Source organism: Vigna unguiculata, chromosome 1 (assembly GCF_004118075.2).
Source record: "Vigna unguiculata cultivar IT97K-499-35 chromosome 1, ASM411807v1, whole genome shotgun sequence".
NCBI classification, from domain to species: Eukaryota; Viridiplantae; Streptophyta; class Magnoliopsida; order Fabales; family Fabaceae; genus Vigna; species Vigna unguiculata.
In genome coordinates this window covers 39,432,314-39,447,580 of record NC_040279.1, presented here as the reverse complement: position 1 = coordinate 39,447,580, position 15,267 = coordinate 39,432,314, and the positions used below count along the sequence as shown (strand labels likewise).

The window sequence follows — 15,267 nt, the reverse complement described above, 5'->3', positions numbered from 1 at the left end:
GTATAAACAACTTAAATACAATCCTAAAATGCGTACGAAATATCAAATAAACCTAACAAAATTTGATTAAAAGGACTAAATCCACGTATTCCGAAAGATGAAGGACTAAATTGGTCCAAAGTTTCAAGATGGACTAATTTCAAAATTCACTGAAAGTTAAGGGACCAAAAACATATTTAACCCTTATTTTTGTGATGCAAAATAAGATTATTTACAGACTTAGGGATTTATTTATAATTTTACTTTTTCATTGAAACAGATATTCATCTGGCTAGGTTTATATTTGAATAATTTGGGAACAATAATTATCTCAAAGAAAAGGTTCTATCGTAGAAAAGTTCTGTCTTAAAAAAGTTGCATTTTTTCAAAGTGGAAAACCCCTCTTCTTAAGTTTGCTCACTGCTACTTCAACTCACTGCCAAGTTTCCTCCTTTCTCACACAATAAACAATGCCAACGTAAGTTTCATCAATGACCCTTCATTTCTCTTGTACAGCTTCCTCAAATCTGATTTTTTTTTCTTGTGCGTTTCTTTATCTCTTTATACATTCATGGTTGTTTTGTTTTGTTTCTCTCTTCAGTCGTCTTGATTGCTTCTACCATTGTTGCTTTCTATTGGGTCATGAATTTAGGTACTTGAATAGGGTAATGGATAGATGTGAATGAATTCTTTGAGATTTCTGTTATTGCTTTTCTGCTCGGTATGGATTTGAGTTGGATTGCGCTTCTGTGACGTTGTATTGGATAAGTCAGGCATGATTAGCGTATTTCTGAGTTGTTAATTGTCTCTGATGCTTGACCTAGGGCACTAAACAAGACCAAAAGGACATATGAATTTGAATTGTGTTTTTCTTTAATTTCCTATTGTTGGGTAGCTTCAGGTGTTAGCATTGTGAGAGGAAACCAACAAGATTTGGTCTTAAGGAAATTTATGAACCATCAACTATGAAAAAATATTTACTTCCGTCTAGTAATCAGCCTTTATCAATTAAAGAAAATTTATTTAATTTCTTATCTGTCTAATAATCAGCCTGTTTAAGTTGATGGCTTGGTATTTTACCATGTTTGCATTTTATGATACTCTATAAATTCTACACTATTGTTGTCCAACATGTATTTGGTATTGGTATCATCTCATATCTTCTCTTGATACATATATGTTTTTTTATTTTAAATGCCACAACAGAGATCCATTTCAAATAAACACAAACTCAAATAGATGCATTCAAATCATGCTGCAAAATTTATCGGTGGTCACTGCAAAAATTATCTTTTAAATTCTCCTTTACACTCTAATAATCCACATAGACACCCCAATCCACTGCCCCGCCTCCGAATTTGTGAACAATCTGCACTGAGCAGCCACCTGCATTTGCTAGAGTCGCTGGTGGTTCTAGCTCTTCTTTCATTTCCTGGGTCAGTGTTCACCAATTTGCTATTGGTTCTTACTACTCTGTTAGTTTTCAAGTTGTGCAAAGTTGGTTCTTGTTAATGCATCTTAGCTTTGTCGCATCTTGACCTTTTTGTTTTTAAATTTTACATAACCCCATATCTCTATTGTATCTAGACTTCTTAAGTTTTCACTTTACATATATACTTGTTATAGGACTCGTGTCTATGTATAATAACTAAGTGTTAGATAGATCACATAATTCAATTTTTTAACAACTATATCTGGTCTGGGATACTTTTCCAAGGCTTTTGAAATGCTTGTAGATTGTGATCCTCTTGCCTTCATATTTTTCCATTTGGTGTTGCAAACCATTATTGCAGACTGTCTCATTGTCGACTGCTACTCTGATCTTTTGAGGGGCAAGAATGAGTACGCATAGTATGTTGGATACTGCTTTAAATGATATACTTCAGGTGGTCACACCATTACAAGAAGATTGGCAGATACGATTTTCAATTATTAACGATTTAAGAAGCATTGTTGAATCTGTGGAAAGCTTGAGAGGTGAACTTTCTAGAAGTTTTGTTTCTGCTCTCAATCCCCTCCCCCTTTTATCACTAGTGTTAATAAGGATTTTTCTTCACTAAATTACAATTTATACACGTGAACATGTTTGCCAGCTTGAAGTGGATATCACTTATTGTAATGTTGCATGTTGTAGACCATCTAAAGGCATGATTTTTGTATATGGTGGATGAAGCTCCAGGAAGGGGCTGATTTCATTGTTCTAGTTGTTTTGGTTAGCAGTAATTCTTCCTATACATGTATTCTGTTTTTGTTTTACACTTGTGATTGAAGAATATGTTCTGTATATCTCTGCTACATACCAGAAACTGGGTAGATCTACACCAGTATGTTGTAGGGAATGTCACGGGACTCCCAAATTTTTGAAATCTCTATTTTTTCGTGTTGTATATATAATGTATATATAATGTACCGCATCCACAAGTTTCGTTTTTTCTTAAATGCCCTTAACCAATATTTAATTCCAGATCTTTCTTGATTAGTGTGCCAAACCTTTTAGCACCAGATCTTATAGAGAAAAGTTTTTCAAATTTAAATGGATTGAGTCATTAATCTTTTCATTTATTAATGGTAAAAAGAAACAAATTTTCTGCTCTTAATGATTTGCCTTGCTCTTCAAACACATCATCCATGTTTGTTGTTACTTTTATGATATAGTACTGTATTTAGTCACGTTTCAATCTATCTTACAGTTCTATCAGTATTAGAGTTACATGATTGTGCTAAATTGGTTTTTACCTCCTCTTCAAAGAGGGGAAAAGTAAAAGATGCCAATTTGTGGGGCAAGCTTTCAACGAGCACGAATGTTTCTCCAATAAAATAAGATGAATTTAATTATTCTTTATGCATAACTTTTGCATCATTTAATTTCTGTTGTTCACCTTGAGTATCACGGATGAGGTCAAAGGACATACTATGATATTTTCTGCTCTATACGAAGTCATGTCATCAGATGACTTAGACTTCTATACCTTATAGATATAATTTTTTTAATTCATTCCGTTTTTGAAATCCAAGTATTTAAAGTTGTACTTCACTTTTGGAACAGGAGCAACTGTTGAGCCATTTGGGTCATTTGTATCTAATCTCTTCACCCGATGGGGTGACTTGGATATTTCAATTGAGCTATCAAATGGTTTGCATATTTCATCTGCTGGGAAAAAACAAAAACAAAATTTATTGGGGGAAGTTTTAAAAGCTTTGAGAATGAAAGGTAAAGTTCTTATGCTTTGAAGCTTGTCACTTATAAGTTAGTATAAAAATGTGTGTATATTTTTTATATATAACAGATTTATTTCTCGGTCAATTTGTCAATTTTTGTCTCTTTATCTTCACATAGTTAGAACAATAGAATGCATAGCTTAGTTTTTTTTTTTCCCATTTAAGTGAGATGCAATAAGCAATGAGATGCCAGAAATTGCTGTGATGGATACAAACCACTGTATATTCATCATATGAGTATTCATGTGTGTACTCTCCTAAATTTACTAATACTAAGATATCTAACAACTAGGTTACTGTAAATATATTATTTGTTTATTTTAGGGAGCACTCATTAGTGGCTTGTACAGGGTACAAATATCATGATGCCACCTGGAATTGTTATTTACAAGAAACTTTAGAAATACAATTGAAATGGGTAGGGTAATGTATTTACATGACTCCTGTTAAAGATTATGATACGAGGAGGTGATTTCTGTTCAAAAATTTTACTGGATTGGTATGATGGCTATGCCTTTTCTGTTGACTTGCTTTAAATCCATACAAAGTTATGCTTCAGTGACTGGAGAAAAACTGGGTGAATGCTCTTATATGGTTGAGTTGTTCTATATTATCCATTTTAAATTTAAGATTGAGTCATGCCAGATAGCATGATAATTTCACATATGCTGTAAAACCGTGTATTTACTTGTTGAACCAATCAATCAGGAGTTCAATTAGTGTTAGCAGTTCAATTAGTAGTGCTTATTAAACTCGTGATAGCTTTCCTTTTACTTTCAAATTTTAAGAAATTTGTGAGTATGTTTAATTTGTGCATTCTGTAATAACATAAATTTACAGGTGTAGGGAGCCACTTGCAGTTCATCCCCAATGCACGAGTTCCCATTTTAAAATTTAAAAGCAACCGTCAGGGTATATCTTGTGACATTTCAATTAATAACTTGCCAGGCCAAATGAAATCCAAGATTTTGCTTTGGATGAACAAGATAGATGGCCGCTTTCATGATATGGTTTTACTGGTACATTCTTGAGTCTAGAGAAAGGTTGTTGTGCTTGGATGTGCTTGTGTTTGTTTCATTCTTTCTGGTTTGCGTAGGTCAAGGAATGGGCCAAAGCACACAAAATCAATAACTCTAAAACTGGAACTTTCAACTCCTATTCCCTAAGTCTACTTGTCATATTTCATTTTCAGGTATTTCTTCTTTTTCATAATTCTTTTGTGGTGTTATTTTTTCCTTCTTTTATTTGGAGGTGGGATGAGGGGATGCTGCTAATTATTATCTTGTGGAAAATATTAGACTTCCCCCTTTTTTTTCCATTATTTATTTTATTCCGTTGGGTCTCACTTTAATAAAAGTTCTAATAAACTGTCAATTTTTAAAATCGCAATAATGTAACCACTTTCCATCCAATTATCAGTAAAATCGTAAACAAACAAATGTTAACCATTTTAATTTATGCACTATCAATTTGTATAAGCAATGCTTAGTGACAATATATAAAACTAACGACATCCATTTCAACCAATGAAAGAGTCACATTGTTGAGTTTTTAAAAGGTAAGGAACTGATTGAACCTTGAAAGGGTTATATTTTTCATTTTTTGAAATTTTGAGGACTTCATTGAACCTTTTATTATTATTAGTGGTACCAAATTGAACAAAAGAAATAAATAATGGGACCAAAATAAGTAATTAACCCAAAAATTTACATGGTGCTCATTTCAGTTTGAACATTTGACATTAGCCTGGGCTTATTTGGTTTGAGAAAATGTTTCACGTTTCTGTTTCCTGCTTTCATAATACTTACAGACGGGCCACCCTATTTTCACTTTATTCACTGTTAGCAAAGATTTCTATTGGAAATGATAATTTTTTCCCTAATTTCTTATACACATTTGGAAGGAGGAAAAGCAGTGAAAGTAAGGTTACATACAATTGTAGATCTGATGGACCTAATATTTGCCTTCTTTTTCAGACATGTGTTCCTGCAATCTTACCACCACTCAAATATATATACCCTGGCAACATGGCTGATGATCTTAAAGGTACATTTTATCTTTTGTTTGAGCATGAAATGAAATGTCACTATTCTAGAAATTGAGATATTGAGGTGAGCTATGTAGAAGCTAAACCTATTCATAGAAAGCTATATTATTCACTCTCTTTGGTTATCCTTTCCTTTTGCTCTCCCTCATGGCTGTGCTACTTTGTCTATACAGCTTGAGGTATAAGTTAGGGGTGCTTAAAGTAACCGGTTGGAACTGAAGCATTTTGAAACTGAATTGGTTTAAAACAAAACCTCTTATAAAAAAATTAACTGAACTGTTTTTTTGAAACCAGTCCAATTTTATCCCAACTGTTTATTTAAACAGGATTAATACTACTGAAAACAAAGCTTTTTTTTTTCTCAGACATTGTATATTTTGCTTATCCCCACAAAGTATTTACCCATTTTTATGCTAAATTTTCCCATCTACGGAAGAATCACCCATCTATGCTCACAGTTCTATTTACTGGCCAAGTATTTTTAAGCTGTATAGGTTGTGCTTATTGTCACATGGATATAGCCTTTTTGTTTTTATTGGGCTAATTTTAAGTTGTCTAGGAGTGTTGACTTTAGACTCATGTTTATCTTTTCGTCATTTATTATCCTTAAATTTGCAAAGCTGTTACAGAAGGTGTTATATTGATTTTTTTGTGTGAATTTAAAAAAAAAAACTTTATTCATGTGCAATAAATATGATCTCATTCAATCATGGAACTAAATTTAACTAAATATATAAGCTAGCTAAATGACTAAGTGTAGCTGGTTGTCCTTAATTAAATCAGGACTTAACTTTGACTACAATGTTGTATACTAAATAAAAATGTCAATTTGAGGTGCTCCTACGAGCTGGTGCTGCTTGGTTTTCAACTAGCGTGGATTATAAAAACGGGCCTCCTTGTGGGTTAGCAGATTGGATATAACTTTTATGGGGACAACTAACATTTTCTGCTGTGTAAGTTTTTAATTTTCAGATAAACATTGAACCTTGTATAGTTATCCAGAAGCGAGAGCATTCAACTTTAGGCCTTCGCAGTCATGTTATCTTTTCTGCAGTTAGTGATTATCCATTAGAAAAGAAAACTAGTTCAGTTTTTAAAACTGGTTCTAAAACCCGTTTGGTTCAGAACCGGTTTAAAACTAAAACTGAATAAAACAATTCAGTTGAGAACCAGGTTTTTCAAATGATTTACATGTGTAGATCAATAACTGAACATTTTTGAAATAGTTCTGTACAGATTGTTTAGTAACTATTTTTTTCTCAACCTATAATAAGTACAAAACACTCGTTCAACATGATTCCCAGACAGCAACCTTTTGCTTTTTTGTTTGAATTTATGAGTTTGGAGTGTTGAAAATGCTTCATGGGTCTAGATTTGTCAATTTACTTGTATATTATACACTGGAATTAGAATTTTCAGTTAACTTGTATAAAAGAGTTGTGTAATCTTTACCTTGTTGTAATTTATTCAGGGGTTAGAGCTGATGCCGAGAATCATATTGCAGAAACATGTAATGCTAGTATAAACGAGCACATATCAAACAAGGCAAGGTCAATTAACAAAAAATCCGTGCCTGATCTTTTTGTTGAATTCTTACGAAAGGTAAATATTTCTTTAGTTGATTTTTTACTTTTTTGCATTGGTATAACATGTTTTATGCTGTGTTGAGTATCTGGTATTTTTGTGTGCAGATCATACACTTTTAAGCTGTGATGCAACATTTTACACAACGTTTTTTGTTTATTTCTTTCAGACATTTATTATATTTCATAATTCTCTCACTTAGTTATGTAATTTGTTGTTGTCCAAGTGCAATTTCTCTTTTAAAATTGTACCCTCTTCTCCCCGAATAATACCAGCGAGAATGTTGTAGCGATGCATATGATGTATTTTTAATGATAACATGAGATTTTGTAGCATCTGTTGTTGAGGTTCTCTGGCAGTGAATTTTCTGAATCTATAGCACTGCCCTCTAGCATTATTTACACTAAACAATTATTACACCATGTTGTATGTTCGTGCAGTATGCTCAGATGGATTCATGGGCCTCGAATTTGGGAATTTGCCCGTACACTGGACAATGGGAGCAGATAGAGAACAACACGATTTGGTTACCCAAGACTTACTCTATATTTGTAATTCTCTGCATATGTTCATTTCTACTTTTTGGAGACATTATGGTTTCATTTTGGGGATAGCCTGTGTTTGTTTATTCCCATGACAATGCTGTGGTGGCAAATGCTAGATTCTACTGTGCATATTTTCTTTTGCTCTGTTCTGATATTTGTATCCGAATTTTGATTGATTAGGTTGAGGATCCCTTTGAGCAGCCGCAAAATACTGCAAGATCTGTCAGTGCAGGACAACTGAAGAAGATAAGCGAGGCCTTTTCAAAATCATACTCCTTTCTTTCTTCGAACAATCATAATTTAAATTCACTTTTGACCATGTTAGCACCACCACATGTAGTAAAATCTATCACAGGTATCCAAAATTACAACGGAAGTTACTTTCACCCAACTCAGCCAAAAGTACAGAGAGTGATGCGCCCTCCACCGCAGTCACAACATCATTTTCAATATGGCAGTCCAGGAACAAGCTCCAACAGTTCAGCTTCAAATGGACATATGCAGATGCCTAGAGGAACAAACTTTAGCATTCCATCTTCAAATGGGTATACACAGATGCCTAGAGGAACAAGCTTCAACATTCCATCTTCTTATGGGCATATACCAATGCCTAGAGGAACAAGCTTCAACATTCCACCTTCAAACGGTCATATACAGATGCCTAGAGGAGCAAGTATGAGCAGTTCATCTTCAAATGGGCATATACAGAACCCTAGAGGAACTAAGAAGCCTAGAGGAACCAACTTCAACATTGCATCTTCAAATGGGCATGTACCGGTGAATAAAGGCCAGCAGATGTGGAGGCCAAAGAGTTAAAGAGGATCTTTATATATCATTCAACAGGTTTTGACTATTTTCTCGCTGTACTTGTTAATACAAGTGTTTGGAAGAATAGGATTACGGTCTTTTTGCGCCCATGGGGATCAAAATTAAACGTGTAAATATTACATGAAGTTTTGGTGGGCATCATATTGACATTTATACAACTCTTATGTACTTGTTGTAATATTCGTAGCATGCACAACTTTGCATATGAAGGAAGCATTAAGTGTTTTGCTAGTTTATCCTGTGTTGCATTACATTAGCATTGTATGTAAACAACAAGGATATAATACCGAAATAGAGGCTTAAAAAGGTCGTGCTAGTTTTAGGAGAATTAATGGGAATCTTTATATAATAATATGGGCCGAGAGACCTCGTGAAAATGATTATGGATTAATCAAATAATAGTAGTGTTCCAAATTGTGTCAAAAAGGTTTATCATCATATCCTTTGTAAAGATATGATGATTATTTTCAAAATTGAGAGTTCAGGTACAAATTATGTGTATGCAGGAAGAAAAAGTCATAAATTTTGGAAAAGCCCATTCTGAAACGAGTGGAGGTAACCCAATAATTTAGTGGGTATTGCTTCCTACATCTATCAGGTATTGCTTCCTACACCTATCATTTTTTTTCCTAAACTCTCACTTTCGAAATTTACTTTCCTGAACTTTTGAAAATTCTTTTCCGGAAAGCAACCACTCTTCCCTGTCCGTAACTTTTTTTATAGGGTGAGACAGAAATTTGATAGGGTGTTGAAAGTAATATCCTAATTTAGTAGGTCGAAGAAGTTAAAGAATGTCAATCTTAATTCAAGCCTCACTTTTTTTTTTCTTGTAGCTTGCAGACCTTTTCTCAATCATTGCAGGCTGGCAGCTCTCAAATCAATAACATTCACTTTCAAAATCTTTTTATAAATATTAAATTTATCAATTTAATCATTTTATTGAAAATTTTCATACACAGTTTACAAAATAGTTAATAGTTCATCACTCAGTTGTATTTTATCATGCACTCTTTTGAAATTGGAAAAAAATGCATTACTAGATTAGAGTTATTATCCTTAGATGTCTAATTGTACATACATAAATAATATGCATGGATCACCTTCAAGTTTTAGATATATTGTTACATAAAATATTAAAAATAGGGTTTTATTACCTATAACAATGACTGACTGATCAAATAGGATTGTTTATGATTTGTTAAAAAATAATACAACCATTGTAACTATAAATTAAAACTTATAATTAAAGAAGTTGCTATAGAAGTTTCATCTGTGTTAACTTGAAAAAAATTTAATCTTTAAACCTTTTGCAGTGAATGTAAACAACTAGAATTGAATCCTCAGAAAGAATCTCTTGATTTTCATAATGATGAACAACACTACTTCTAAGAAGTGGAATTTAAATATAACAATTATTTTAAGATGAATTACTACCATTTTATATACGGTAAAGATAAACTTTAAATAATTTTATTATTAAAAAAATTAAATTTTAAATTTAATTCAATTCTATAAAATTAATTGATAAAATGAGTTTTATATTCACACATATATTATAAATGCGTCTTATTCTTTCTAATTGATGTGAAATTTCTAATCACTATAAAAATAAACATGTGATAGAATCAAATAACCACATAATTGAATGGGGTTGATCAAATGACCTCTGATTTTGTCTTCAACATGCATCCTAAGAGAATGTGATACTTCACGTACTTTGTAACCAAATACGGGTCCTCAAAAGTTTCTTATTTATTGATTATCTGATGATGAATGTTTTTTTTTTTTTTTTTCCTAATGCTTTAAGAGTTATGATGACATTATTCTTTGTGATGTTATTATATTCAGAAGATCTGAAAAGTAGAGCATTATTCATGGTCAACCTCAGCATATATATGAGCTCAGCAAAATTTCAGATTAGTGATTGAACTTTTGGCACCATGCTTAGGGGAATAAAAACTTATCCATGATTCTGCCAAATTTATTTCTTTTGAATCTTGACTTCGAATGAAGTCGCGTACATTTTTCTTCTGCTGTCAACCTTTGGATGCTGTATTGTTTTAAAAATATTTCACAGTATCAGATTCTCGTTAATTTCCTACACAAACAAATAATGTTACTATTTCTTTTCTTAATTTTCGTAGGTTGATTGGGACATAATGTGGGAAACTGCTGAAGAAAATTATAAATCATTACAATTTGATTATATGCCAAAGTTCTTTGGATAGGATAGCATTATTGTAGGTTACATCTTATCACTTCTACCTTATCCTCTCAAGGATCTCACCCAAAGACATTATATTATTAGGAGACAGACAACTAAATTTCTATGATGACTATGATTATTTGGGTTCCAGGACAGGACATGGTCCTAGATTCTTGAGTCCCAAGAAAAACAATAAACATAGATTTGCAGTATCCAGTAGCTTTGAAATGTAATTCAAGATTCTAACGAGAAATGTGCTATTTGTGATTAGCTGAGGTTGTAAAAGGTACACAGTATTGTTAAGAATTATTAGGAATTCAAGTATGAGTCTAAGTTTCACATTAGTTAAAAATGAGAAAGTAAGGCACTATATAAGAATAAAGATTCATAAATTCATTTCCTTAAAATTTTGGGTTGAGAGTGATGTCAATACCTTATGTAGTTAGGTTCAGATCTTCATTAGTGTTGTATCTCTGCAGTGAAAGAAAGTGAAAGAAGATGCATGAATTGTTATAAAATTATTTTATACTGATATTGTTTTGGATTAAAGCTTGGCCCTCTGTAGCAATCCATGAAGCTAAAAAGTAGGAGAAACTATTAAATGTTTTTACAGTCACATGTTTAATTTTTATTTTATATATTTCAAAAATGTGATTACATGTTATAGGGAGAGTGGCTGGAAACACATTATGTCTGATCATACAATAAATTTTGAAAATTAGATGGGTCCACACAAGTTTAAAAAATGTCTTATGTCATAAAGCACATGCCAATATTGAATAGGTGAAGTGCATACCAAATTCACTGTTACACATCACACATTTAAACTGTATAAGTGAAACATCAAAATCGTTATAATGAGTGAACTCTCAACCTTCTGAATAACACTTAGGTAAGGAAAAAATAAACGAAAAAAAATTATACTATAATTCTTATTTTTGACATGATCCAATGTGAGTTATCGATCTTAAAAAAAAAAAACATTAATCAATAGTCTATACTTAATAATATTAAAGAATAAAAGATGAGAAAAAAAATAAAAATCATAATATTTTTATCCCATAAGTAAAAAAGACAAGAGAAGCAATTGAGAATGCATAAACTTTTAATTGAGTGTGGAATTACGTTAAATTAAATAAAATGACTTATTTGATATAGTATAACACGATCAATAAATCTTCAAATGGATCTTGAATGATGAGTGTGCCGTGATGTAAGTTCTTGAAATTTTTATTTACTTATATATAAAACCTTTTATGAATATCTTATATGTAAATACAAACTTTTTTTATATTTCATACAAAAAATCTTATATGCAAATATTTCAACTATCTATTTTACATTAAATTTTTAATCAGGAACTCAAACTATAGAGGTATTTAATTTTCAAAAGATCAATTTGAGTCCAATCATATCACTTAAAATGTAAAAAGTTCTTTTGAGTTATAGCATAGTTAACTATAAAAATTCATAATTGATAGGAATATGAATAAGATTTTTTTTTTTTAGGATTTTACTGTTATAAACAATAAATTAGTAAAATATACTATTAATAATAAATAAAACTATTGATAAGAATAATATTAATATTATAAAATGATTTATTCTCAAAAAATGTATTTTATTTTTTTTAAACCAAATAACCTTAATTTTATATATTTTTCATTTCCTTTTACTTATTTTCTCTCTAAATTCTTTTCCATTAAACATATAATGAGAAAAAAAAAATCAAATAGATAAGTTCAAATTTTGAGCTGCTTAAGTTTTTATGTTGTCCGAATATTAAAAATACACTAATATTGATATATCATTCTAAAACATTAAAATTAATGTTTATCAGTATAGGTAAAAATAATATATATATATATACCAAAACTAAAGAGAAAATCTAAATTTCAAATATACCTTCATTTGTAATATGAAATACATTATGACTCACTCAAAGAGTTTGAAAAGAGCAAATATCTATAAGAAAATATCTCACTAAAACAAACACTTTGCATGTGAAGCTACTAAGAGCAACTCACATAAGTACTTGAAACATTTTCATCCCACACACGAACAATGTTTCCCAATTAGTAGGTGCACTCTCATTGGTACTACACAATCATTTTGTCAAAATGGACGCAATTACGATGCATCACCAAACCCCAGTACCTTTGACCATATCAAGAATGTCATAAAACTTAGGCTAATATCCATATTAGGTAAACTAATCGTCTTTAATTAAAAAACACTAATGTTTAAGAAGCAATTGAATGGTTTTTCCAGAAATAATTAGTAACCGATTCTGAGATGTAACAAGTGATAGGGTTGAGAGGAAGCAATCAGCATCATATCCAACCAAATCTCCTCCAGCTAAGAGATGTTGACACAAAAGAAGGATCAAATGCTACGTGTTCATCTTTCATTTACTATCTCTGCGACCCCACATGTTTATTTTTTCATGGAATTTCTATCAAAAATGCTGCAATAATATACCAACAACAACCCAAACCAAATATCTTTTTCCTTTCATTCTGTTTAAGAATTGTGTTTCCTTTTAATAGAAAACTACTTCCAATGACTACAACATCATCATTATACTATTTAAATATATATGCAATCACAATAATGCACGTGAATTTCTTCAAATCTAATCTCCCAAAAATACGTAATTCGGTCTTCAAGATTATTATCCGTAATTTGTTAAATTTATTGAATTTCGGGTATTTATAGAAACACGGAAATGATTAAGAATTTAAACGAAAAGATGTTATTATAAAAAAAACATTTATTGATGTGTCTCTTTTATTGCATAAAGGGTGTACGGAGAAGAACTACAGGAATATAAGTATGTAGAGGAACAGCATTTTATCCATTCCTGAGTCGACAATTTGGGTCCCAAAAAAAGGGCACTGTCATCAAATTACATCTATTGTTGTCGACTTTCAAATGTGACTCCTGTGTCGTCTGCAACTTATTGCTACCCAACACATCTTCTTCATCATCATAATCATAATAACATTTCATAATACATCAGTCATGTAACACATCAATAACAATTAAATCTTTTATTTATAATAATAATAATAATCTTTTATTTACAATTCTCACTATAACCTATGTTTTGTAATGAATACACAAAATCATCCTTAGTCATCTTTTTATTTCCTCATAAGATACAAAACAAAATATATTTTTAACGGTGTCACATATGATTTTCCCATATACTTTATAATTGTCACTTTTGTCACAATAAAAATGTTGTTTTATTGGTTACAAGGACAACTCTCACGAGAGAAAATATAAATATCTTGATAGAAGAAAAAGAGTGTTACATAGTGAAGATTTTTTAAATAAATAAAAAAAAACTTTCGTTGTCATCTTGTTAAACATTTTAAATATCTCACATTAAGATAAGTTTTCCTAAAATGGATAACAAATTGAACATATCAACGAGTTATCCTATTTGTTAAAATTAATGTAATTGTGTGAGTCGAGTGAGTAAAAGGTAAAAAGTTTAACAAATTAAATTTTGTGTTTTATTTAATGTCTACTTTTTGTTGTTGACTGACATTTTATAATGGTTGTCGCTTAATCGTTATATATGATCTAAACATTTTTTCTTTTAAAGGTTTATATGGTCTTTGTTAAGCTTTGCCTTGTTTTTCTTCAAGTATAGAAACTTACTTTTCCTTATTCATATAGTCTTTGTGAAGCTCTGTCTTCCTTTTCTTCAAGTATAGAAACTTTTCCTTATTTTCACTTATAGAAGATATAACTAAATCATAAAAACTTAACATTATTTGTTATATATGATCAAAATCGTGATATAATCATCAAAACTTAACTATTTGTTGTATATATATCAAAATCATGACATGTGTTGTTATATATGATCAAAATCATGACATGTGTTGTCTTAATAAAATAATATTGCTTGATGCATCAAATAAAGAAAAATATTTTTTTTATATTATCATGAAAAATAGTTAATGAAAGGCTCATTGATGGTTTTATTTATTTTCAATAAAATCTTAAATGGCACCATCAAAAAACACTTTCAACTTATCCCAAAAACTTCCTTTTAAAAACTTTGTATGAAATATCACAAATAAGAAAAAAAAACTACAAATCCTTTGATAAATTAAATTTTAAAGTTATTTCATTTCATCTTTGAATGGCTCACTAAAAAGCTTGAGTTTAGTTTTTAGATCTATCTATCTAGCTTAGACCCTTTCATTTGTAATACTCTTCATAATTGTAAAAGCTTAAACAGTTAGTGGTTTTAAAAAAAAAAATACTAAAAGACAAACTAATACAATAGTAATTTTGTATTTTGCACTGTCTTGTTCTTCTAATGAAAAAGAAATTTATCTTTTAAAGAAGTAAAAGTTTTAGACTATTCTCTAGGTGACAAATGCAATTCATCCACATTCTTATATTCTTTTTTAGTTTAAAAAAAAAGGTAGGAATTTCATAAAGACACATATGAATACTAAGAAAGAAAAAAAAACTAATAAAATCATTATCCATTTGTAAATTTCATATTAACTAAGCTTGATTACTCAAAGAAAGAGAAATATGCTTACAATGTTGTTTCAAGGATAAATGTTAAAAAGATGTAATTACTCTAAGCAAGACCACCATATTAACAATGTGCTTTCGGGGATGGATATTAAAAAAATTATTTGAATACGTTGATGTAAGTTAATCGGAATTAAGATACAACCACAAAATATTCCACTTTGAATTCCCATAATATGTATTTTCATAATAAGAGATGAAAGAATATCTTCATTTACAAGAATAGAATATTAGTGTAAGAGGCAGAGAATCTAGTTAAAAAAATTGAAAAACATTTTTTATAATAGAAA

At 30.5% G+C, this 15,267-nt stretch overlaps 1 protein-coding gene across 2 annotated transcripts; it reads left to right on the top strand.

Moving 5' to 3' along the window:
- Positions 1-310: 310 nt before the first annotated feature.
- LOC114194444 (protein HESO1) lies at positions 311-8,438 on the top strand. 2 transcript variants are annotated; one of them, XM_028084662.1, is made up of 9 exons: positions 311-457; positions 1,773-1,956; positions 3,026-3,190; positions 4,039-4,217; positions 4,295-4,390; positions 5,175-5,244; positions 6,717-6,847; positions 7,270-7,380; positions 7,555-8,438. In XM_028084662.1, exons 2-9 carry the CDS (start codon positions 1,818-1,820, stop codon positions 8,188-8,190), a joined length of 1,527 nt encoding a protein of 508 aa, XP_027940463.1. In that variant the 5' UTR covers positions 311-457; positions 1,773-1,817; the 3' UTR covers positions 8,191-8,438. The 2 variants fall into 2 exon arrangements, with proteins under 2 accessions (XP_027940463.1, XP_027940472.1); XM_028084671.1 differs by lacking the exon at positions 311-457 and adding an exon at positions 497-1,415.
- Positions 8,439-15,267: the final 6,829 nt, after the last annotated feature.

Bases quoted from the DNA above. Each gene is read 5' to 3' on its own strand.
- LOC114194444 (XM_028084662.1), top strand. From the start codon at position 1,818: ATGAGTACGCATAGTATGTTGGATACTGCTTTAAATGATATACTTCAG. The intron at 4,218-4,294 runs GTACATTCTTGA...TGGTTTGCGTAG, and splicing joins TTCATGATATGGTTTTACTG to GTCAAGGAATGGGCCAAAGC. The intron at 4,391-5,174 runs GTATTTCTTCTT...CTTCTTTTTCAG, and splicing joins TTGTCATATTTCATTTTCAG to ACATGTGTTCCTGCAATCTT.